The 27,109-nt window shown below is 41.4% G+C and overlaps 1 protein-coding gene and 1 long non-coding RNA gene across 2 annotated transcripts; one reads left to right on the top strand and one right to left on the bottom strand.

The window, feature by feature from the left end:
• Positions 1–6,159: 6,159 nt before the first annotated feature.
• Positions 6,160–26,698, bottom strand: gpr26 (G protein-coupled receptor 26). The gene is made up of 4 exons (XM_042066573.1): positions 25,651–26,698; positions 23,968–24,081; positions 22,871–23,221; positions 6,160–6,233 (listed from the first exon to the last, which is right to left on the bottom strand). The coding sequence occupies exons 1-4, from the start codon at positions 26,319–26,321 to the stop codon at positions 6,221–6,223; spliced, it is 1,149 nt and encodes a 382-aa protein (XP_041922507.1). The 5' UTR covers positions 26,322–26,698; the 3' UTR covers positions 6,160–6,220.
• LOC121685810 lies at positions 11,514–17,903 on the top strand. Its single transcript, XR_006023447.1, has 3 exons — positions 11,514–11,523; positions 11,877–11,883; positions 17,808–17,903. It is a non-coding gene; the product is annotated as an uncharacterized LOC121685810 (long non-coding RNA).
• Positions 26,699–27,109: the final 411 nt, after the last annotated feature.

The following is a 27,109-nucleotide window of genomic DNA, read 5'->3' as shown; positions in this document are numbered from 1 at the left end:
CCTGTAGGCGGGTGGAGCGAAAGTGGCAGAAGGACCGCCTTCACGTCTCCCTCCAAATCCTCCGTAGCTGCTTGTCGGACTACCACGAGCCGTTAAAGCTGCTAAAACTCAGTACATTTCCACCCTGGTCTCCAGAAACAGTCACAGACCCCAGGTTCTTTTTAATACACTGAATTCTCTCTTAAATCCCTGTAATGAATCCCTTGTTGTGCCATCACCCGCCCTCTGTGAAAGTTTTCAAAAATTCTTCATTGACAAGGTTGCCGCTCTAAGGCCTTCAGATACCCCTGCCATCCCACTCCCTACCCCTCCCCCTGCCAGCTGTCCTCAAGCAGTTTGAGCCCATTTCCCTATTCTCCCTCTGACTGCCTACCCCCCCGTCTACTCAAGGCTGCTACTGTCCTCGGCACGGTTGCCCCCTTCCTCCTGCTGCTGATAAACACCATCCTCACCTCTGGTTGCGTCCCGGCTGCCTTCAAGCATGCTGTGGTTCAACCATTACTAAAAAAGCCCAACCTTGACCCCGCTATACTCTCAAACTTCAGGCCTATCTCCAAGCTACCGTCCTTGAGCGAGCGGTTTATGTCCAGCTGCAATCCTTCCTGTCCAACAATAACATCTATGAGAAGTTCCAGTCTGGCTTTAGAACAGCCCACAGCACAGAAACTGCGCTCCTGAGAGTCCTCAATGACCTGCTCCTAGCCGCTGACTGAGGTATCCCTGTGATCCTGGTGCTCTTAGATCTAACAGCAGCCTTCGACACGGTGGATCACAGGATCCTGCTGGCTTGGCTCGAGCATCATGTGGGCATCAAAGACTCAGCCCTGGAGTTCTTCCGGTCCTACCTGGCCGATAGGAGCTTCTCTGTCCAGCTAGGAAACTCTATCTCCTCTCCTGCCCCCCTCACCTGCGGGGCCCCTCAAGGCTCTATTTTGGGTCCCATCCTCTTTTTACTGTACATTTTACCCCTAGGGGATATCCTGGCAAAACACAACATCTCCTTCCACTGCTTTGCAGATGACGTCCAGCTGTATATCCCTCTTAAGGCTGATGGGCAGGCTGCACTCCATCTACTGCGTGACTGTCTTGCTGACATCAAGTCATGGATGGGTGCAAACTTCTTCAACCTTAACGAGAGCAAGACTGAGTTAATTGTCTTTGGCAAAACCTCTCCGGTCTTCTCCACCAATGCCCTGGGCCCCCTTGCCTCTAACATCAGGCCCTCTGTCAGAAATCTGGGCGTGATTTTTGACAGCAAATTCAAGTTTGAACAGCAGGTCAGTGCAGTAGTTAGGAAGAGCTTTTTCCACCTCAGAACCCTAGCTAAGACCAAAGCCTACCTGCCCCAGAGCGATCTTGAGAGAGTCATCCATGCCTTCATCACTTCACAACTGGACTACTGTAATGCTCGTTATACTGGCATCGATCAATCCCAGCTCCGCCGCCTGCAGTTGGTTCAGAACTCAGCCGCCCGACTCCTCACCTGCACTAAAAAACATGAACATATCCCCCCAGTTCTGGCTTCACTCCACTGGCTCCCCATCCGCTACCGCATCAATTTCAAACTCCTCTTGACTGTATATAAATCTCTCCATGGTCTGGCCCCCACCTACCTGTCTGATCTTCTACACCACCATTCCCCTTCGAGAGCACTACAGTCAGCAGACCAACTGCGGCTGGAAGAACCCAGGGCGAGGCTGAAAACTAGGGGGGACAGAGCCTTTTCAGTGGCAGCCCCTAGACTCTGGAACTGCCCCTCCACATCCGTTCAGCTCAGTCTCTAAATGTTTTTAAGTCCCTTTTAAAGACCCACCTCTTTTCACTTGCCTTTGGCTAGTGTCTCCCTTTATGCCCCAGTGTTTAGTTTTAAATGTTCTTTTTCTGCTTTTCTTAATTTATTTTAACTGTAGCCCTTTTTGTTTTGTTTTTGTGCCTTCCTGTTTTTATTTATTGCACTTTATTGTGAAGCACTTTGGTGCGGCTAAGCCGTCTGTAAATGCGCTTTATAAATAAATTTGACATTGACATTGACATTGTTATTGTTGTTGTTAATAATAATAATATTATTAGGTCTATTATTATTGCAATTGTTGTTATTGTTACTATTTTTTTTGTTTGTTTGTGGTTGTTGCTGTAACTATGCATGACTGATCATTTATGGGGATAATGCATGGTGTAGTTAAGAGTTTGAGTACTTGGAAATCCAATATGAATAAAATATCTTGTGTGAGATGCTCATTACAGTTATTTGTAACACATTGTTACCAGCCAATCATCAAGCTGTACTGAATACAATGAGTGATACAATCATTAAATGATCCTGCTCTCTAACAACTGCTCTCTAACAACTGCTGTTTTAATCATAAAAGGTTATAATTAAATCCCAATATACCAGTAGGAGGTTGTGACATGCCTGCAGAGAATGACAATTCAGTTGGATGATGTGAAGTAGCTTATCAATGTCATCCCTATGCAATCGAGCGCTCCATTCAAGATCATTCCATCCATGATTCTCTAGTGATAAGTAGTCAGTGTGTGTGTGTGTGGGGGGGGGATGGGCTGTCAGTGAGAGAGTGGATACGTGAGCAGAAATGTATGATTCTGTGTTTGTTCGCGTGTGTGTGTGTGTGTGTGTGTGTGTGTGTGTGTGTGTGTATGTGTGTGTGCGTGCGTGTGTGTTTGTGGGTGCATGTGTGTGTGTGTGTATGTATACATATGCATCTCTCTCAGCTACTTTACAACAGCCTGCAGTGGTAATCTCAATGAGATGGAAACCAATTTGTGCTGTGAAGCATTTTCACGTCATTGGAATGCCATCTAAATTGAGATTGTCATGAATAACAATAAGAGCCTCCACCACACCCTTGACATTGGACAGTATATGAAGTGACAAGATGAAAATGAGCTAACGGACATGAAGTGAGTGGATGAGGTAATGTGATATCTTATAGGGGATGACTGTCTCCTGGGGAAGGTAATAGTGGTTTGTTTAGAGGCCAGTACTACTGTTGGAACCATTGAGATGGAGTCAAGCTCAATAAGTCAGCGCTACCAGCGCTATCAGAGCTACATGTACAGTGACAAGCTACTAGAATGAATGCCTTATTAACAAGCTGGCAAACGTAATTGTTTGTAATTAAAACAGTTGTGGTGGCATCAGTGTCATCAGTATTCCTCAAGTGACTGCATGATTGAAGTGGAAGATGTACTTTATATTCATCCAATTTAGCATTTCAGATTAACAACAGATAACTTCCTTCACGGCATATTCACATTTTTCCAGTGTTCCAATGACAGTCCTACTAGAGCCAGTCCATCATCAGACCCACAGTGAGTTAGAGAGGTAGACAGGAGAGGACACAGAGGTCAAAGTTAAGGTTAAGGTATAGGCCACAAAATCAACATGTCAACAATTGAGTCGACAAATCAACAGGACTGTCTTTGACATGAATACACACACTGATTGAAAATCAAGTTGCTGATGTCTTCTATGAATCCTTGTTGATGTCTGCTATGTTTTACAAGACATATCACAAGCAAAATAAGCATGGCTGAGGATTTCTGCTAGGAGCTACATTTCACTTTTCAGGATTCGGGAAGATGTAGACAATTTCCAAAATGAGGAAGGTCTAAAGTTACATTTATGCCATTTTAAGACCATGTTTTTTCTATGAAGAAATAACATTCTAAATGTAAACTTTAGAGGAACAGAGAAGAGATTTAGGGGTGTAATAAATTGCTGGAGTTCGTTTTTAACCTAAACGTGCTGTGTAGGATTTTTTCTTTAAATCGTTGACTGACAAAATGATCTAAAAATAGCAGCAGGATGTGAAGAAATACTTGTTTTGATGTAAAAAAGGCCTCTGCTTTGTTACCCAGATACACAGGCTAACCAGCTAGCTTTGTCCATGCTGGGTCTATGAGTGTGGACCCATACTATCTCGTACCTGGAAGCACTGTGTCAAATACAGGCAAGTCAATGGATGAGCGCGGTTGTAAATGTAATGGTGCATTCAAGACAACTTGAGACAACTCTAATTCTATACATATCCCCTTTAACCGCATCTCTTTAATGGAGTCTTTATCGTGCTCCAGGATTTGCCTGATGAAGACCTATAGTGGAAATGCAGCACCATTAAGCATTGCCAGTCATTGCCAATTATACAGAGGCTCCATCAAAGACCCCTAGACCTCATGCCAGGCCTCCTTTCTGTATACTCAGCCAGGCAGATTGGACTTTAATGCCTGCCTTGATGCATCATTAGCAATGCACCCTTCTAACAGAATAGTTCCTGGCTTTTAACGCCAGGACAGAGCCAGTGCCCATCATGGCAAATATCAAAGAGGACACCTGGGCCTGAGATCATAGGGAAAGAGGTGAGTTGAGGACACTATGTATTAGCTTTCACTTGACTTATTGCTCTTGACTGATGTGCGTTTTTATTGTATAAAAGGATTAAGGTTACGTTATAATTATGGAAGGAACTAAGGGGTCAGTTGTTAAGATTATTGACCTTGAAAGAACAGCAGGTGAATCAATACAGTAGCTTTGCATTTTATGGTACTGTACAATGTTTTATATTTTAATTAATGAATATTATAAAAGAGAAATAAGGAATATTCGATGTGCTGTCTGCAAATCCATCCTAATAATGAATCAAACATTTTTTTCTAGACATTAAAGCATAATTACAGGCAGTTATATTAATTTGTGAAATGATTGTTAATAATTACATGTACATCACCACCTGCTTGTGTTAAGGGGAAATTCTACTGTGCTAAAATATCAAACTCCATGTATTATTTTAAAATGTCATTATCTTGGCAAAAATGTAATGTAATTCAGTTCAAACCCTCATTTCAGAGGAGAATTTGAGTATGTAATTTTAACATTTAAACTTTAAGGATCAATCATATTAAGTGGACACTGGAGCAAAGCAAGAGAAAGGGACAGAGCCCAGAGAAAGAAAGCGTCAGGGACAGAGCAGACCATTTGGGAGACCAGATACTGGCACTTAAGATTTTAAAATAAGTTGAGCAGACTCCATAAGAACTCTTGAATACTGGGTCACTGATGAGGGCTCTCTGAAATACTATTTTTTGTATGTGTGTGCATTCATCTTTTCTCAGCTTGTAACTCTGGCTGAGGTGGCTTTTAGTTTGATATCCACTCTCTGAGGTCTCACTTGACCTCTTAGCCGGCCCCCCACCCACAACGGTGAAAACGGGAGCCTGTCTCTGTGCCTTGCTGGCGTTAAAGTGCTCTGGAGAGGAACGCGGTAAAAGAAAGACATTGGAGTAATTTGAGGATAAGCTGCACAGAAGCAAACAGTGAGAACACACGCACACGCACACGCACACGCACACACACACACCTCTGGACGTTCGGTACACTTCATTTAAAGTCTGTGAGATATCCAAGACATGTAGCCAGAGAGGGTTTTTGGAATGTCCTGGTTTCAATTCAAGTGAAATTAAATACACAGGACTGGTAATAAAGAGAACATCTATTTTAAAGTTGCTGTTACCACAGATGCCAGCGAGCATCTTGACGGTGACGTCAACAGCTGTTCTAGTGTGAGACATCTCTTCAGGGAACGGAGACTCAGATGGGAGTCAGACGTACTAATTAAAACAGCAAGAGGGAGAATGAGAAATGCTGGGATATCATTTGGATTACAAATAGCATACAGTGTATGCTGTGTTAGCAAAACATATGTTTAATGTGGATATGCTGTTCACGCAAGAAGTGATAAAAATGTTGGCTTTTCAGGTCGTCTGAGACAGGCTATTTTAAGCCTTTTCAATATGAGCACAGGCCCTGCTGACCTACAGCAGGAGTAATTATAATGATGTAATTATGTCCAAGAAACAGTCATTAGAAACTCTACTGGAAACCCTCATTTGCACCATCATGAATTGCAATCACTTTAAAAGTTGATGTTTTGTTTCAAGCCTCCATCCATCCATCTATCTATCCCTCTATCATCTATCCCATCTATCCACTGTATGTCTGTAATAGTGTATTACTATTATTCTGCCATTTGTTTATCAGCTGTGTGCCGTCGGATAGAAATGCAAAATGTATGTGTGTGATAATGTATCATTTGAACCAAATTCAACTCCTTCAACCTTCAAGGGAGAACTGCTCCATTTTCAGCCCGCGGGAGCCCTCTCGCATGGATTTTAGAAGACGTGCTGATGACTCACTCTCTCTCTCTCACTTTCTCACTCTGGAACAATAAGGGAGAGAGAAGGCAGCCCAGCTGAGATGACTGGCATATTTAACTTTGCACACTTTCACACTCTCCCCAAAACTGCAAACAGACTCGTCAAGACAGCTGGAGCCGCCTGCGCAATGGTGTGTGCATGTGTGTCAGTACTGTGTGTGAGTGTCTATGTGTGTCTAGGAACAGGTGAGTATATGTGTAAAGACATGATTCATCCATCAAAGTCTTGTTAAAGTTGAATGAGACTATGATGCCAGCCAAACTGAAACTAGATGTACCGCAAAGTGGTACAAAATATGACTGGCGCTGAGTTCTGCACAGTCCTCCTCTCTCCGCAAAAAAATCACACTTGTCAATTTGTCTCCATCTCCTACTCCATCCCATAATCTTGTGTATGTAGACATAACTTTTGTCTACATGTCTGTGTGTGTATGTGTGTGCGTGTCTTTGCGTGCATGTGTGAGTATGTGCATACTTGTGTGTGTGTGTGTGTGTGCGCGACGGATCAAAACAGAAAAACAATGGTTCCGTGTCGTAAAATTACTGAAAAAAAAACAAAAAAACAAAAAAATCCGGAAGAAAAAAAAACTCTGACAGAACGATTATTAGTGATTATGATTACTGATATATTTGTCAACAGGTGATGGTGATGAAAACAATTATAAGGCTGTTGTCAGAATTTGACATTTTTCATCTCAGATGGCTTTGCTGAGTTTTGGAAAGGCTGATATGAAAACACTCTATTGCCAGTGGAGTTATGTACTTTGAACCATTCCTACAAGGAAATAAGGGCAATTGAATAGAGAAAGCACTCAAGCAAAGAACAAAGACTAAAAAAATGAAGCCAAGACAGAAAGGGAGAGACAGGAAAAAAGAAACCAAGCAGGCATGGAAGAGAAAGACAACGATGAACAAAAGGGCAGGCCCCTTATATTCCTCTGGGTGGGAAGAGCCTTCCTCTCTCCAGCTCAGCAGTGGAATGGGTTTTCTCTGTTTTAATAGAACATTTTCACCAGTCTTGCATAGCATCAGTTGCAAAATGCATAGCTCCAGAGAGGAGCCCCCCTATATTGGAGCGATGTGGCAAAAAGACGGAGAGTTTGTTTCAGCACAGTAGTAGTTTGAGCTGGTAAACATAGCCTTAAAGGATCATGCTAACTTTATGGTAAATTATCTTATTTGCCATCTACCCCATTGTTAGATACATACAGTATCCTTCTCTCTGACACTGTTAGCCTAGATTAGCATAATTCATAGGAAATGGATTAGCTTATAGCTAGTCTCAAGCGAGTACTTCACCATCCTCTTCCTCAGCTTAGTCAGAGGTCCCCATTTGTAAAAAAAAAACATACAAAAAACTGTTACTCAGAGTTGCATGGATAACCAGTGCCAGTTTGTCTAAGCACAGCAATTTTTAACGAGCTGGCACACCATTATGAGACTCCCGTGCACAGAGTGTACAGTTACTTTTTCTCTCATTCAAAGCAATTTAGCTAATTTCAGAATCCACTTATTTAATTAGCAGTCACTGACTTTCTCAATTAACACTTTTAGCAACTAGCCTTTTATTTTTGAAAATAACAGAGATGACTCACTGTGTTTTATTTTGATTGTTACTGGGGCTTCGAGCAGTTGACATCAGCTGGTCCACTTACTGTTTAAAGTACCATTCCAAAGTCCTATCTTTAATAGCTAAACAGTGTGTGTGTGTGTGCGTGTGTGTGTGTGTGTTTGTATGTGTGTGCGTATAAAACAGTAAAATAAATGCTGGTATTCAAAGATCTTGTGACATTGAAATAATACTAAAATAGACTGGTATTTTTCTGATTTCTATAACTTTCATTAAAAAAAATCTTCACCCCTTGAAGCAAGTGAGAACATTGTCGTGGTGGGGATGTTGACTTTATTCGGGCCTACAGGGTGAACTACAATAATGGCATACTTCCACTTCCTCACTGTTAATGTCATCCAAGCTATCAAAAAAATTTGGGTTAGCCAGATCTCAGTCAATGAAAATTTGAATCAGAAATGTTCATGGCACAACACAACCTCAAAGTACCCTTAAAATGCCAGTTAGATGGCAGTCCTTATTCCTGGCTATTTTTAGAAACCCATGCCAGAACATAATTACATAATGACTGCAATAATTATTGCAGTGACGGTGTAGACCAAAGCAGCTTGCCTACTGCCCTAACTAATCCAACAAGTAAGCCATATCACACACTCTCCACACCACCCTGGCACATCTAGACAACAAAAACTGCTTTGTCAGCTTTTTGTGGACTACAGCTCAGCTGTACAGCTTACTTATACTTACAACAGAGGTGGTAGTGGAATCTAAATGTCTAGCTTCTCTGGCAACAGCATTTTTGTTGTAAATAAAATCAACTGTCCATCATGTAAATGTAAATGTGAATCAGGTTTCTCGGCCAAGGATACAAGGAATTTGGTCTCTGCATTTATCCCATCTGTGAATTAGTGAACACACTGAGCACACAGTGAACACACAGTGAGGTGAAGCACAAACTAACCTGGAACAGTGAGCTGCCTTGCTACAGCGGCGCTTGGGGAGCAGTGAGTGGTTAGGTGCCTTGCTCAAGGGCACTTCAGCCGTTCCTACTGGTCAGGGATCTAACCGGCAACCCACCGGTTACGAGCCTGAAGCCCTAACCAGTAGGCCACGACTGCCCCCATCATCGTAGAATGCCCACCCGGACGATTTGATTGATGTGCGCAGCTTTCATACGGGCATAGAGGCCTCTCAGTGGACCGTCCAGACTGAATTTCCCAACTTCAAATTTCCCAGGCTTCACCAGCATGTGCGTATTTGGCAGTAACGCCCAATTCCACCTTGATCCTTGATCCTCGAAGCCCGGTGCTTTAGTCTGAGCCAGACACAGCTAATGAGCCAATACCAAGTTAGCTGACGACACCAACACCAACAATGATGAGACGGCCTACGGAGAGGAGGTTTGGCTACTGGCAACAATCTTGCTCTCAATGTCAGCAAACATGGTCATTGACTTCAGATAACAGGATACAGCTCACACTACATCAGTGGGAAGGCTGTGGAGAGAATTAGTAGCTTTAAATGCCTTGGGGTTACCCTCAGAACACGCAGCAGCTGTCACAGAAAGGGCCCATCAACACCTTCAGTTTCTCAGGCATCTGCGGAAAGCTTGGATGCCCAAAATAGTCCTTACCAGTTTTTACAGGGACTATATCCTCACAGTTTGTATAACATGTATGGCAGCTGCACTGCATGGTACAAGAAAGCCCTCTCAAGGGTATAACCAAGGTGCATCACTCTAGCCTCCCTGCACTGGCACTTTTCTCCTGTCTGCCCTCAGGTCAAGGCTCAGGGCTATCACAGGCACAACAAAATTCTGGAACCGTTTCTATCCCAAGACCGACACTCAACACAACCATAAACATGTATTTACTTCCATTTATCTCTATTTAGTTACTTATGTATATTTATTATTAAACATATGTAATTTTGTGTATATATTTACAAGTATGTGAAGAAGCATTCCAGTAAGAATTTCATTGTAATTGGTAGCCTACACCATATATATATATTCTATATCTATGGCCTACACTACGTTTTACATATGACAATGAACTTTGAACAATTATATTCACACAAGATTACAGCTATTTGCTGCCTCTTCCATTTGAAGAGAGAGCAAAGGAAGATTGCCGAAGTGAAGAGTTACAGTAATTGAAGCATGTCATATTAATCTAGAGAAGATGAGTGGTAAGTAACATGAGGCAAGATGACAGTGTGATAGGGGTTAATTAGTTTCGGGTCGGAGATAAAATAATTCCGAGCTACACGTCAGCACTGTGACATTAAAGGGTCATCAAATTACAAAGAGAAAATGACAGAGATTTATTATAGCCTGCACTCATCTGAATCTCTTCCGCCTCTGATTGACAGCCATGGTGCCATGGTGAACATCATTCTGGAGCATGCCAGCTAAAGTGTTCCTGCCTAGCCGCGGTAGAAACCACCGCCGAGATCTTCAGAGGTTGGGTTTTAATCTGCGGCAAATGTCACCAGGTAATCCATTTGTGATTGGAGGTGGATGATAAGGAGTGCCAATGTCATATTTGCATGTTAGCGTGTGCTAATTAGACCTGTCTCAAGCTGCTTCAGCGGATCTTGCGTGGGTAAACAAGTATCATTACTTCCTCATTATCACTGGAGGGTAGAATGAACAGCAATTAACACTGAGGCTGAAATAAAAGGCGTTAGACACGGATTTGAAACAGCAGTCGTCCACCACATTAGCCCATGGTCATCTGACGCATACGTACACATCATTACTTGAAGAACTGTATGTAGACAGACAGAGTGAGCCATGGATATGCACTATGTGACCTGCCATGGTACTGCAAATGTAAATTAGGCTAAATCAGGTACAATGCATCAAATGGCAACATTTATGTTAAACAAAGTAGGTGTTAGGGGTATGCACCTGATGGCATTTTGTTCTGTTTTATTGTTTTATTTTTACTTAATGTACAGTAGCAGTAAAGTAATAAGAGGATGCTCAGTGTTGCTCTGATGCAGTAACACTTTATAATAAGTACACACAATTCATCATTTATTAAGCCTTTGTTACGTATTAGTTAATGGTTTGTTCATCATTAGTAATTTATTGTTCATACATAATTTATCATCAGTAAAGCATTTGTTCACACAGTTATACATAGTTTGTTCATAATAAATAAGCCTATATCTAAAATATGTTTATACATTATTGTTAATACTTAATAAATGATGCAATAATATATTTTGATGAAGTCATATTTCCATTATTTAACAGTTGTTACATACACATGCACTAATGATTAGCTAGGGTGAGGGTACATATTTTATAAACCACTTCCTAATATTATAATTCATGATTAACTCAGGAGTTACAAGTGGTTAGTTAATGATACTTTGTGAGCTCATCTACTGTAAAGTGAGGACGTTTTATGCCTTGCAACACATTTACAAATGAGTTATAAAGTTTACATTAGCATGTATTCATTTAGAAGACACTTTCACCCAAAGCGACTTACACATGTCAATGAAATGAAAGGGCTAGGCCACATTGGTGGACACCGGGGCTTGAACTCCCAACTTTATGGGTTACTGCATGCTAACCCAGCTCCTTATCCACTACACTACTTCTGCCCAGTGGTATCACAACAGTCAATTCAAAAATATTATATAGATATACGTGTTTACTATGAACAAACCATTGTAAACACGATTTACAGATGATAACTAGAAAATGTAATTTCGAGGAAATTACCAGTGCATGAAAATATAAACATACTGTATATTAACATAAAATGCCAAACAAACTTATATTTGGAAACAGTTGGCAGGAGTCATAGTTGATAACATCTGACAGTTGAAATGGCTGAACAGTAAAAAAGGTTGATTAGTTTAAATAGTTATATTATTTAATAGTGAATTATTGTAGTGAGGACATTTATTTTGAAACAGTTGTGGGCAGAGGAAATAGTAGTCTTAAGAGAGCCAGATTGTATGCTTAAAGCCTGAGACAGAGTATATAGTTTAAAAGTTGAATGTAGATAGTGTAATGGATGTTGATAGACAGAAAGTTGAATGGATGTTGATAGGCAGATTGTTTAATGGATGTTGATGTATAGTTTAATGAGTGGATGAGTGAATGGTTTGAAGAGGATGAATGGATAGAAAGTTGGATGGAATGTGCCTTATATCTTTGTAGAATGGAGAGACACAGAGAGTGTTGGCCTAGTTAAGCAGAAAGCAGTTGATACAGGTGCAATCAGTTTAACTGGTCCTTTGATGGGTCCTAGTAGTGAGCAGCTGGAAGTTGATACAGGTGCAAATCAAGTTAATTAGTCCATTGTGATGTCATAGTGCTAATGCAAAGTCTATGGGGAAAAATAAGCTTGTTTTTTATTAATATCTCAAAAAGTATAAAGTTTACAAAAGTGAAAAATACATTCCCCACGTGTCCTTTTCAAGACCTACGTTACAAAGTTTGAACAAAGTCCCTACGTTAAACGGTTGAAGCTGAATTAGACGCAGAAATTTGGTGGGAAGAATAAGAAGAAGAAGAAGAAGACTTCGGATAACAGAACAGTGCATTTTCATGCACTGTAATTACAGTGCAGTACAGTGTTCTTCCTAGGCATTTTATTCTTCTTCTTCTTCTAACGCAGTTAATGCAGCTTCAACCGCTTAACGTAGAAACTTAATTCAAACTATGTTACGTAGGTCTTACTTAGGACATGGGTGCTTTGTATGTTTCATCTTTATAACTTTTATACATTTTAAAACATTAGCTAAGTTAACTAAGTTAAATAACTTGGATAGGGCCCCAGCCGTGGCGCAACTGGCTGGGGCACCTGCACCGTACACCAGCGACCCAGGTTCGATTCCCGCCCCGTGGTCTTTTCCGGATCCCACCCTGACTCTCTCTCCCACTCACTTCCTGTCATTCTCTACTGTCCTGTCAATTAAAGGCATAAAAGGCCAAAAAATATACTTAAAAAAAATAATAACTTGGATAGCATTATTATCATAGTTAGCATAACTGCTAGCAAACATTAGAGCCATTCCAACTGTCAGTTATCGTCAACTATCTACCTAAATCATTTAAACTATCCATCTATTTAACTGTTCAGTGATTCCAACTATATTAAACCTCATCTACCTAGCAACCAATATAGTTTGTTTTTACTCTGTATGATATTTTACATCATATTTTTGCATTTTCATGCACTGTATTTCCTTCAGGAAATGCTTTTCTAGTTAATGTAGGAAAAATGCTTTACAAACGAAGAATACAGCATTTAATTATAGTTTACAGTTGTTTAATAAATGCTTAACAGTGTGATAGAAGAAGTAATAGAAGAAAACAGAAACTCTTGTATGGTTGTTGTATCTGGGTCAAGGTAGTGTAGTGGATAAGGAGCTGGACTAGCATGCAGTAGCCTGAAAAGTTGGGGGTTTGATTCCTGACTTTAACTATTGTGTCAATGGCCTTCAATTTAATTGACATGTGTACCTCGCTTGTCTTCTAAATGAATGAATGTGAATGTAATCTTTACAACTCACTTGAAAAGGTGTTGCAAGGCATAGAAAGTCCTCACTTTAGATAAGCTCACAAAATATCATTAACTAACCAGTAACTCCTGAGTTAATCATGAATTATAGTATTAGGAAGTGGTTTACAAATATTTATTACACGGCTCTTCAGAGTGCTGCAGAAAGTTCCATTCACATGAATGGGCCTTCCCAACGTTCGGGCCTATGTTAAATCTATATAAATCACCGGCAAAGTATATAATCACCGCTGTTAATGGCAACGGGTTGATTAACGTCTTTCATATCCCTCCGCAAGAATTCCGTTCTCTTATTGCAATGGAATTTTGGGGCAGCCGCGGCTGAAGTGCCCTTGAGCAAGGCACCTAACCCCTCACTGCTCCCCGAGCGCCGCTGTTGAAGCAGGCAGCTCACTGCGCCGGGATTAGTGTGTGCTTCACCTCACTTTGTGTTCACTGTGGGCTGTTTGTGTTTCACTAATTCACCGATTGGGTTAAATGCAGAGACCAAATTTCCCTCACAGGATCAAAAAAGTATATATACTTATACTTAATATATTTCATTGAAAGGGAAAGACGTTGCCACGCAACACCTGAAACTGTCAAGTTCTATCTGTGTGGCGAACTATTTATTTTGTCAGCGGAAGACACGAAACGGTAGCAAAATCATTGTGTTAGGTTTCTTTTCTCGTTTTGGCAAGTAGCCGTGTAATAAGCGGGATAATGTATTGTCCACCGGTAATTATCAGAAAATAAGTCCCGACAGGGAGAACAGAACCCCGACGCGCAGCGGATTATCCCTTACGTATCCTCACCCTAACCAATCATTAGTGCATGTGTATGTAACAACTGTTAAATAATGGAAATATTACTTCATCAACAAAATATTATTGCATCATTTATTAAGTATTAACAATAATTTATAAACATATTTTAGATATAGGCTTATTTACTATGAACAAACTATTTATAACTGTGTACAAATACTTTATTTATGAGATTTAACATAGGAGCAATGCTTTACAAATGATGAACAAAGCATTTTGTAATAGTTTGCAAGGAGTGTATAATGGGAAAATGATTTTATTCATAAGTGGTTGTTTCATTATTTATTAAGTATAAATCATGTACTTACAAACATATTTTTGGATAGGCTTATTTACTATGAACAAACCATTTATAACTGTGTGAACAAGAAATTACTAAGTGTTACCGTGATGCTCAGGACTTCAGATCCTGGTGAGTGAAGGAACCAGAGCATACAAATATTTGTTGTGAACAGATTTGTTTATTATCGGCATAGTGACATTACTAAAATTATGTTTTGAATGTAGTTAGATTTACCAGAGAAGACTCCCTGTGTCAGTGTTGAAACACAGTTCCTGTGATTGGAAATATTCATACCATTATGCTCAAAGTCACTGGCAATGTATAGATAAGAAAAAGACTTCAAGCTATCTCAGACTTCAGATGTTATGTTAAGCTATAGATTCTCTTCTCTTCTTCTCTCTCATTTTGAACATAATGATCATGGCAAATAAAACCTCAGGGTCCAGATGCATGCTTTAGCAGTACCATGTTTTCCTTTTAAAGAGCTAGACTACAAGGCATGCTTTTTTTAAAGAGGGTTTTATGCAATGGTGTATGCTGGACTTCAAACAGACCCCAGTTTGAGATGTTGTCAGTATGTAATTCTTTCACATACGAACACACAGAGCATAGAGAAATCTGAACACTGGCGAGAATTGTGCAAGAGGCAGTGTACACAAATTGTTAATTTTCATAATTTTCATATCATAGTAGGCTACCATTGCCTTATCATATGAGCACACATTCTCTCTCTCTGTCTCACACACACACACACATAGACATACACACACGTGCGTGCATGCACCCCCCCCCCCCCCCCCCCCCACACACACACATTAATTATCTCAGTGGGGGTGTGCCTCCTGCTTATCAAAGTGTGTTTGCTAATGGGGAGTTTCTGCTTGCACCAGGGGTTAGTGTACACGATGAAACATAGAATAGTGTGCCGATTAGAGGCCCTGATGGAATTCTGCCCTGCGCTCTTCTCAACCTGTCTCTTTGTGTTATCTTTCCGTCTTGCTTCCCATTCATGCCCCCCCCCCACCCCTTTCTAATTCTCCTTCCAGATTCTTCCAGCCTCTCCACTGCTATCTCTACAATAACTAGGGGCTTTCATGAAAAGAATAATATCACCATCTGCGATCTTTAACCACACATCATTGGCTGCGAATACAGTGGAAAAATGTAGCAGTAATCCAATGTAATGCTGTGGAGATCCCCACGGCTTTGTGTCAAGCTATCAGAAATGTTTCTGTTTTTTTCCCTAATCGAAGGGCTTGTCTGCTTAAATCATATTGATGGCTGAGATGGCTCGCAGTGCAATGACCCTGTCATGCTGGCCTTTTCAGATCACCATGGAGACTTTTGGGATGAAGTGGTGGTCATATCAATGTTAATGAAATCTCTACAAAGGGCAGCTTTCATCAGCCTCAGAAAAAATAAAGGAGTGAAACCATCTGCACACAAGGCTTTGTTCACAGTTTTTTCCACCTACGTTTTTTGTCATACCAAATTGAGAACCAAATTGAAGTTATTATGGTTTTAATGACAGCAATGAAACAGCAATAACTCAAAAAACACAATCTTCACCTCTTGACCTACTGTCAGTGAAATAATGTTTACTCACAACTTTTGTAATATTCTTTGAATAAATCCCTCTATGTTTCTATGCTCCATCTCTTTACAGCTCGGATATTCCTCATCCTACATTTATCTTGTCTTTCCTGGTGCCATTTTCTCAGACCTCCCACCTTATCCGTTCATCTGCCTCCCAGCTTGTGAGTGGATGGCACTGACGCCATTCCATATGCAATACCACCATCCCGACAGCTTCTGCCCCATTCCCCTCCTCCCCTCCTCCCCCACTCCCCTCCTCCCCTTTCCTCCCAACAGCCCACTTCTGAGCTCATTTTTTTTCTTGCGACGATGTGGAAGAGAATGTCAGTGGCAACCGTCTCCACGGTTACCGTGGTGGGACCCCTTTTGAGTTGGCACGGGTGTGTGTGTGTGTGTGCCGGGGGCGGGGGGAGGTTGATCGCTAGGGGAGATGTGACTCAGTTGTGGCCTCCTGTGGATAAGCAGGGCCTGGTTTGACAGGTTGGCTAATGACAGATGCTCCATAGGTGATGCTCTTGAATCGGCCTGTTATTTGTACGACCTGTCAGGGCGTCTCTCGGGGGGCTGTCAAATGCAGGAGTGGGGAAGACACTGGGAGATAAGCCTGTGGCCCCTGATATATATATATATATATATATATATATATATATATATATGTGTGTGTGTGTGTGTGTGTGTGTGTGTGTGTGTGTGTGTGTATATGTATGTATGTATATATATATATATATATATATATATATATATATATATATATATATATATATATATAACTGCCTTCATATGGAGGAAAAACACACAGACAAAAAATGTCTCTTATTATTGCCAGTGGCAGCATTTTTTGTGTATGTAAAGGTTCAAAGTTCACAATATCTGACCTGCTGCATCACTAGCCTACCACATTCATTGGATGCATGTTTTCTCTGCAACTGACACATTCCAAAAGTTGCTTGGAGCACAATGATCACCGTGTGTGGATATTTTTCAACTTATTTTTACAGTGCATGAAAATGCATTGTTCTGTTATCCGAAGTCTTCTTCTTCTTCTTCTTCCCACCAAATTTCTGCGTCTAATTCAGCTTTAACCGTTTAACGTAGAAACTTCGTTCAAACTTTGTAACGTAGGTCTTGAAAAGGAGGAATGTATTTTTTGGTAACGTAGGTCTTGAAAAGTAGGAATGTATTTTTCACTTTTGTAAACTTTATACTTTTTGAGCTTATTTTCCCCATAGACTTTACATTAGCACTATGACATCACAATGGACTAATTAACTTGATTTGCACCTGTATCAACTTCCAGCTGCTCACTACTAGGACCCATTAAAGGGCCAGTTAAACTGATTGCACCTGTATCAACTGCTTTCTGCTTAACTAGGCCAACTCTCTCTGTGTCTCTCCATTCTACAAAGATATAAGGCACATTCCATCCAACTTTCTATCCATTCATCCTCTTCAAACCATTCACTCATCCACCCATTAAACTATCCATCAACATCCATTAAACAATCTGCCTAGCAACATCCATTCAACTTTCTGTCTATCAACATCCATTACACTATCTACATTCAACTTTTAAACTATATACTCTGTCTCAGGCTTTAAGCATACAATCTGGCTCTCTTAAGACTACTATTTCCTCTGCCCAACTGTTTCAAAATAAATGTTCTCACTACAACAAGTGTATATCATGTAAACATTATCGTGCACCCAGAATTTCTTTAAAATTTTGTGTTAATGTGTCCATCTCACGGAAAACAATTTAATACTACACAGTGGCGCGTTTCCCAAAGCCATAGCTGCTAACTAAGTTAGCAACTTTGTTGGTTGCAATGAAATTTCCCATTGCCAACCAACTAAGTTGCTAACAGGTTAGCAGCTATGGTTTTGGGAAATGCACCCTAGGTTAGCAACCTTGCCCAGCATAGCCTATCAGGTAACTGAGTTGCCAACAGGGAGCTAATAGTGAAGAGTTGAGCTGTCAGGTGTAAAACCAATAACAAACAAAATCAGAAACGAAATCTCTGTTTTTTTTGTTGTTTTTTTATCTAAGACTAGAAACTGTCAATAAGTTAATTTGTCTGAAACTATAATATCAGCCAAGACTATAATAGTAGCCTTAGAAGAGGGAAACTGGTGATAAAATCTCTAAAGCCACTCATTTGATCATGTTGCTGGGTATTTTATAGTATGTTGAAAGACGTGCTAAGAGATTCTAGCACCCCTGGGTTTTGCTCCCTGTAAAATTAAACAAACATGGTGTATCTGAATTTGGTATATACAGTAAATCAAAATTTGCCATTGGCGTTTTCTGTCAGGCACTTATTGAAATGATTGACAAAAGTGTAAATGTTTGATCTGGATTAATGTATGTCTTTTGCAACATATAATGGCTGTAATCACACATGCACACATGGGGCCCGAGGGCGTCGGCAGTGGTGATATAGTTAGCGGGAAGCTACGTCAAGGTGGGGACTCTGAAATGGGTGAGATCTCTCCGGTGAAGTGAAATTGAATAAACCAATCACGTGCAACCAGTGTTCAATTCTGATCTATCTATCTATCTGTTGATAATTAACTTCGGCCTGACTCAGCCCACTTTGTGCGTCTGACTTCGCACATGCACTGTCCGCCAAATGTGCTGTCAAACTTGCACCCATGGTCTGGCACTTTCTCTATAATCGTTATTGAACTTAAGCTCACTTGCTAACGCGCTCGCCTCCCAATCGGAAGTGCTGAAAGTGGATTCAAGTCTGGGCAAGTGCGGGGCTGAACCGTGGGGTCAACACAATGCAGGTTACATTGGTTCCGTGACCTGGATGGGAGTGAGTTTATTGGTAGGCAGCTGGTACATTAATGTGCCAGCTGAGTGTATGTGTTAGGGGAGGGGTACCCAAATAAATTACCTCCCCTACATGCACACACAGACAAACACACACTCGCAAACACACACAGACACACATGCACACCTCGTCTGGCACTTCCTCTATAATCATTATTGGACTTCAATCCAATTTTCAGTTCTTTTGTGGCTGTGAAATAGTGCCTATGTTCAGTCCAGTGCCTTCTTTTGTTGGCACTGAAGGTTGCATTGACCTCACAGACGTGATTTGAGAGGGTGAGTCACTAAGACAAGTCCTTGAGTTCTCCTCCCCACTGCAGGTGTTATAACCGTTTGTGATAAAGAGAGACAATCCTCCTGACTAGACGGTAATCAATATTAAGCAATCAGTTACAGATTTGAGTGTGTTACAAATAACGCAAAAAAATATATTTGCCACAAATGCTACACAGACTGAAGTAAACAGGGAATACATAATAAGTATGGATTAATTCCAGCTTGAGTTTGGTTTTCTGCAATGAGTTTGGTTTTGTGGTTTTATCTTTGATCAATTTTTCCTAACAGACAGAGGTATGTGTGTGTGTATGTTTGTGGGTGAGTACAGTATGTGTTCATGTGTGCATGTGTGCCCATGCATATTTGTGTGTGCGTGTGTGTGTGTGTGTGTGTGTGTGTGTGTGTGTGTGTGTGTGTGTGTATGTTTGTCTGTGAGTACAGTATGTGTTCATGTGTGCATGTGTGCCCATGCATATTTGTGTGTGTGTGTGTGTGTGTGTGTGTGAGGAGCTGTGAGCATCTCTGATAGTAGTGATGAGGGCTGATGGTGATGTCTGGTGCCACTGAGAGTGTTCAGGGCATCTGCCTGAGCTCCTCTGCTGCAACAGCAGCTTCTGCATCAAGCTCCCAACAAAGTCATCCCTGTCCCACTTTCATCTGCTCTCCCCACTGCTTGTATTTTGGCAGTGTTGTGAGACACTAGGTGCTCTACAATGCTTTAGTGTTTCACTGCGTTCCACAAAGCATCTGACATGGTACATGGATACCAACAATATTTCAGCATTCTCATTTTCTTAGCAAACAAAATTTCTTATTCATTTCATAATGCTATATTTGTAGATCCCTATAGGTGTAGTAACCTTAGAGATGTGTATTGCATTTTGGAGATACTGTTTGGGTTGTTTGTTGTAGGCTATAATTAAAAACATTTTTTTCAACATCTAAAATTAGATAGGGGGTTGTGTCTTCTTTTTCAACAAAAGGAGAAGGTAATTAAATGTTTGGTGACAAAAACACTGTTTATCTTACATTCTGTCATGGAGCGACGTCTGCATCTTAGGGAAGTCTTCACTAAGTATGTACTGTACTTCAGCCAAGGCTTTGACATGTCCTGTGAATTCATTTCTTCAGCTACACATTCACACTCACGCACACACAGTCGCACATCTTCCATATATTCCTGGGAGGTCCAGGCAGAAAAAAAAAGACTTCGAGTAGGTTGTGTGAAATGCATGACGCACACCCAAGACCACCTAACAAGGCCGTTTTTCTCGCCTTTCTGGGGTTTGTGGTAATTAAATACCTAGTATTCCTCATGGCTGTCATAACTGGCTGTCATAAGTGGCTCGGGCATAGAGCTGCCTTCTCTTTCACCTCTCTCCTCCACTCCCCAATACACACACATCTGCTCATTTTCTCTATTTTCCCCTCTTTTCCTTGTGGCCTCGCAATTACCTTGGTGTGTAACGGGATTCAACTCTCCATTGTTCAGGCGGCTGGGGCGTCGAGAAAGCACTGTGCTGTCATTGCCTCAACTACGTACTGGCAGTGGGAGGGAAGGAGTGTTTTAAGGAGCTTTTTTTCCCAAACTAATTATCGCACCCACATGCTGTCTTTAGCCTTGTTCTCAGTGGATGATAGCACAAAGCCAAGAGGTGCAGGGACCTGTCTCTCCTTTAGCACAGGGGAATATTGAGAAAATAATTACCCTGAAGGTCTAGTGTGGGGAATGTTCCATCATGCGATGTTAAGAATTAATGGGTGAAAATGTAACTTTGATCAAAGTAAACATGACAGTGGTCATGACAGAGGGAATAGGCCGGGCTGAGCAAAAAAGGATGATCTTGATTTATTTTAAAATGCACTACATTTTATTAGATTCAAGTCACAAATATATAAGTATATTACACACCTTTACAGTAACAAAAATATAGACATCTTTTTTTCCTAAGGCTTCACACTTTTCACCAAAAAGTGCTTAAACTAAACACAACAAACATAATCACCAGAAAGTTGTATTCAAGACCCTAACTGATTTTCTTTAACTTTACGTCAGCAAGTGTGACCGATATATGCCATTTCAGATATCAGCCAAGTGCAAACAAACTACATATCTATAAAAATTTAATGACATTCAAATAGAAATCACCCTGTGTTCGTACCCACTCACTGAAATACAAACAACACAATTAAGCAACTCCAGTAAGGTCAAAATCGACACCATATCACAGCAAATAATTAAATACCCTTGCCAGACACTTTTGTTTTCTTAACCATGATATGAGTTTACTTGGCAATTTGCATCCAACTTGTGAATATAATTTGCAAAGCTACAGTGTCTGCTCTTGCTGAACAGTAAAACAGCAAGAGGCTGTCATCAGTGACAGTTTGAGGTACTTACTGTTGTGTTTAGCCGGTTTACATCTCACACACGCACACAAAGCTACTGGGAAAAGAAAGAAGGAAATGTTGACATGCCCAGCAGTATACAGTACGTGTTAGAATAAAGTGTCACTCTACACTGGGGCATAAAGCTGAAACAAGTACAGTATGTTTCAGTCATGGAGACTGAGGGGAATGAGGTTGAGAACCACCAACATGGAAGCTTACCGTTTATACTGTATAAGGAGGTTTGTGTTGGGTTTTACAGAACATCCCAAAGGCGGGTTTTGGCCCGTTTCATTGATAATTCATTTTAAGCGAAAGTGGAAAATACCCTTAGCTTCAGCTTAAAACACAATATCACTCAGAAAGGCACAACATTTGTGTTTTCACTCGACCACAATGTACAAACATCTCAGAGAAAGAAAACATCCCTCACAGGATTCCTGAACATATACTGTAACAACAATATGCACCACCTTCAAGCAGAGCCTTGTCTCAACGTGACTCTGCCTTCAAACAGAGGTCCAGGCTGCACCATATGGGACAATAGTATGGTGCTGAATCTGAATGCCCAGATTTGTTGCTTAAATTAGTTTAATCAGAATAATGTAAAAACAACCCACCAGTTCAGAAATGGACAACTACCGCAATGAAACAAAATCTATTAATGAAAGCTTTATTTATGCTTTCCATGGAATTACACTCATTTGCTCAGACAATGCATGGCATTTTTTGAAGCATTCCTTCTAAACAACTGATTATATATTGTGTGTGTGTGTGTGTGTGTGTGTGTGTGTGTGTGTGTGTGTTTGTGTGTGCGGGGGCTTGGGGCGGGGGTTGGAGGTCATGTGTAATTTTCTTCAAATTTAGCAATATGGCTTTGACTCTTGGAATCATATTTCATAAAACCTATTGGTTTTCTGCTACATATCTAATCCTTCAGTCCATCATTTTCCCCAAGTAAAGTACCATCTCCTTGGTACTTTCTGACATTGGCTAAATCAGCCATGTCAGAAAGTTCTGACAAACTAGCAGCTTTTCAAGATGGCAATACTTTGTGGTAATTTATAAGACTTTATAAGACATACATCACTCCAGTGAGATAGTACTAAATTGTTACACAACCCCATCTTTGATACTATGAAATCACCTGCATACAAGGAGATATCAGGTTTCAGATGTAAACATCAAAAAACCTGGTAAAATCTATTAGAGTGTAATATAAAAGTATAAAAACTCTTTTTAGCATTCTATTTTTCCTCTCTCTTTATGAACATAATTGTGTTTTTGTTCAAAATATGGGGAGAGAGCTGCCTCTAGTGTATTAAACTTTTACCCTGTTCCTTTTGTAGTGCCACTCAGTTCCTTGGTATTGCTCTTTGTCGTCATATTGCCTTTCCTCTCCGTCTCTCCTGTCTCCTCTTTCTCCTCAGCCTTCTCCTTCATCTCCTCCTCTCTGGTCCTGTCATCCTTCTCTCTCTTCCAGGCTCTGCCGTTCTCCAGCCTGCGTGTGGTGAGTGAGCGTCTCCGCAGCAGGCGGTTCATGATGTCGTGGAAGGTCTTCCTGTACTGGTGACGCAGGAGGGAGTAGACGAAGGGGTCGCACGCCGCCTTGCTGTAGGCCAGACACTTGCACACCACGCCCCAGTGAGGGCTGATGGGAAACAACTCTAACAGCTCCATCACCCTGATGTGGCAAAGACACACACACACACACACACACATCGCTGATTACATATACATATATCAATGCCTTTTAAGCAACACAATGTAGTTATTTTACTTTAAAATGATGATGATACATGGATTTACAGTATGTAGACTTGTGTCTCTGTCAATAACGATGAGTGCTCAGAATGCCTGGTATTGCACTATATACTGTAACTATGCTATTCTGACCAGGAACATGATTCTTTTCGTCAGTCTCCGATGAATTGAATACGCCCTTAGTGCTAAATGGGTACAAAAGGGGACAAAAGGTAGAATTGTGAAAAGGTACATTGTGTTACTTGAAAGTATAGGAATAAGAATAAAATGAAAACAACCTTTCTCATCTATTGTGTACATTGTGTTCCTTCAGTCAGACACAATCATTACATCACACTTACATCTTAACAATGTAGCTGTTGAAAACTGATTGAGATGCTCAATCAGACTATAAATCACTAGCTGAGGGACTGCACTGACTGCAAGATACGTCTCCTGAATTCTGTTTTTAGTGATGTGAAAGGGAGGTAAGAGTAGATCCATGGAAAGAGCTACATCAGCCAGTACCCCACTGCCACTACTCAAATGGGCATGATTGAAAAGGCCCAGGGACACCCCGTTCATCAAAATGGAAATATTCAATCTCCGGTCAATCAGCAATCACTCTGCGATTCAGTGCCATGCACCCATCCATCGTCCACCTGGATGCGGCCCCTGCAGTCTTACCTGGTGATGACATAGGGGGTGAAGCAGACCACGAATGTGCCGATGAAGGTGCTGATTTTCCTTGTGGCCCTCTGCCTGCGCCTCTTCTGCTCCTCCAGACACCGCTGCCTGACGCTGCGGGGGGTTGGGGTGGGGTTGTTTAGGGGTACAAGAAGGGAGGTGGGACAAGGTTGGCAAAGACAAGCTACCATTGGCATCGCCAGCACACTGCTGCACTCTGTGAGGGGTAGAGAGACTGGCAGCGTCCCTTAGTATAAAAGCCCACCCCTGGCTAAATGGAAACGTGGAGATGAATGCCTTACGAATAGGCAGCGCAACAGGGAGTGGTGGGCAATTACGGCATGCAATTGGGCCCATTCTACAGCACACCTGACCGAAGACGAGTCGTTTCCCACACTTTGTGTGAGTGTGCGAGCTCTCAGGATGAGTCTTACACGCTCACCCAAACTCAGTTTGATAGGCCAGATATGGTTTGAGCCCTATGATTATGTGAAATGGTTATTAGAAAGCTCTGTTGACTGTGCAATCAGTGGTGGGTGAAAATGACATTTTGAACAAAGCTGTCGTGATATTGAGTGTTTTGATTATTCTGCCTTCCAGATATTATGTGCGCTTGAACCATTTGCAGCTGAGCATATCTAGCATACAGGCCTTGATCGTCTCCACCATCAAATTCTTCTATTCTTGTTGCTAGGGGAAGGGTCTGGAAATACCAATGATTCAGTGTGTTGCTGAGAACAGTGACCTGATTCATAACAGTAGTTGTAGATTATTAACAGTTGAAACAAGCACTCAGACACGACAAGGACATTTTAGACTGCAGGGGTATGAACACTTGAAAACAAGGAGCAAGCCACTCAGGTCCAGACAATGTTGAATGAAACAAGAAAAAGCTCATTAAGGAATATTAACCATTACACCTCAGTCAGTACATTACCAGAAAGTGTATAGGTTTAGCTGTGTATGTGTTGTCTAGTCTGTATTGGGATAGTCTGTCTGTATACTACTCTATACACTACTCCCAAACTGGGATATTTGGGATCCTCAAAATTTATATACAGCATATACAAAGTAGATTAATGAAATATTATGAGCACAAATAATTTAAGTTTGGCTGGGAAGGCTAGCAAGCTTTAGAGATATGTGAGGCACATATATGTTTAGACTGATGGTGCACCAAAATATCTCCTGCTAGTGTTGTCACCTGAGCTATCGACAGCACACTGAGGTGTGAGAGAAAAGGTCAGGTCTAATCTAAAGATATAATGAAGAGAACAGATCAGGTCTGATCTAAAGGTCTAATATAATGTTCAGTTGTCAAGTTCATGCAAACCAATCATAGCCTACCTCTGAAAGCTACATCAAAGTAGAGCTTTTACATAAAATAGCTCAAAACCGTCAAAGCATATCTAAGGTTTGTGAACACAATCATAGTACATTGAAATACTCTGGAACTGGCGCACATGCGCGCGCGCACACACACACACACACACACACACACACATAAATATTACAAATGGCAAATAAACTTGGACACGACTGTGTTTTGAGACTGATGCAAGCTACCCTGATAATAATGATAAGAATAATAAAAACAAAATACTATTTTACAGGTCATTTCAAGACATGGCCAGTGTACAGCAACAAGGCCCTGAGAAAGAGTACATAATATAATCTAAATACCTCGGGTGGATATCCACAAGCAGCACCAGCGTCTGCATGGTGATCACATCAATGCGTTTGCAGTGAAACCTCGCCACTTTCAGCACTTTGAGATACGTTACGCAGAGCACGACCAGAGACAGCAGGAACGTGACCGAGTGTAAAACAAGCGTGTAGATGACAAATTGGGTCCTCATGCCGCTCGCTCGGGTGTTGCACAAGGTGCACGAGGCGTAGAGTTGATGGTATCCCACCCAGGAGAGGCACGATGCTACTACAGAAAAAGACAGCGAGTGAATCCACGTGTAGCCGAGAGCAATCACGGCGTCCCGATGCCGGATCCTGGAGTGGTAGCTTAGCGGGAAAACCACAGCCACCCACCGGTCTATGCTCAGAGCAGCCATACTCAGCATCGAGTTAGTGGTTAGAAAGGTGTCCAGGAATCCCACTATCTGACAGAATCCGTGCCCGCCCGGGTGACCATTGTAGATGAGTCCTCCAAGAGTCAGGGGCATGTTGGACACCGTGAGCAGCAGGTTGCAGAAAGTGAGATTGAGGATGAACAAGCCCGGCACCTGTTTGCGAATCTCTGCGTTATACAAAAAGCAAATCAGCACCACAACGTTGGACAGCAACGACACCACGATGATCACGACTAACAGGAGAGAAACCACGACCTCCACTGTGTGCATGGTGCGTCCAGCTCTCAGATCCCCTGGCAGGTGACGGCACTTTCAACACACCTGCACATATTGCCCTAATGCATGGTCACACAGCTGCTTTGCAGATGTGTTTCCAAGACGCGAGACGCCTGGTCGCGCAAAACGGAGCGCGATCGATTGGCTGCCTCCTCCCTTTAATTTGCCGAAAAAACGAGGGACCCATCAACTTTACCGCTGAAAATGTTCTTTAAAATCACACAGCACAACACCGGGTCCGAAAAACTGCGTTCACGTTTTACTCCACTTACGCTCCCCGCCGTCCACAGGTCCCCCAAGTATCGTCTTGTTGCGCAATTGCGCAGTGCCAATTCGTTTCGTGCGGCGCTCTTTGAACATCGTCCTCGAAGCTACTTTATGCCTAATTCTGTCTGAAGCGTACCCTTCCCACCCTCGCAAGTAAAACTCACAACTTGCACATGTGTCATCGGCCTTCCTAGAAACGTTTACACCTCGGCTTTTTCTGGATATATCTAATTTTAGGTGCTGATATTTCTGGTGGAGGGAAATCTCTGACATCTGCGTCATAGATACACGCACAGCACGAAACACGATGATATTGTAGTGCATATTATTACACACGCGTCATGCCAGACTATGCATTTTATTCTGCACCCAGTTACTGTTAAGAAATTGTGAAAGTGTCAGTCAATTGGGAAGTGAAGTGCGTTTGTGCAATTTAGGCATGGTATTTTAGAGATGTTTTAAACTGAACTGCTCTCTCATTAAAGCCATATACTGTAAATGTCAGAAGCCATCAT

The sequence above is a fragment of the Alosa sapidissima genome, chromosome 16 (genome assembly GCF_018492685.1).
Source record: "Alosa sapidissima isolate fAloSap1 chromosome 16, fAloSap1.pri, whole genome shotgun sequence".
Taxonomy (NCBI): Eukaryota; Metazoa; Chordata; class Actinopteri; order Clupeiformes; family Clupeidae; genus Alosa; species Alosa sapidissima.
The sequence above is the reverse complement of the archived record's forward strand: the minus strand, read 5'-3'. Positions and strand labels throughout refer to the sequence as shown.

Coding starts and splice junctions, on each gene's coding strand:
- gpr26 (XM_042066573.1), bottom strand. CDS start 26,321: ATGCACACAGTGGAGGTCGTGGTTTCTCTCCTGTTAGTCGTGATCATC. Junction 24,082..25,650: donor CTTGTGGATATCCACCCGAG/GTATTTAGATTA, acceptor AACCCCCCGCAG/CGTCAGGCAGCGGTGTCTGG. Junction 23,222..23,967: donor ACCCCCTATGTCATCACCAG/GTAAGACTGCAG, acceptor TTGCCACATCAG/GGTGATGGAGCTGTTAGAGT.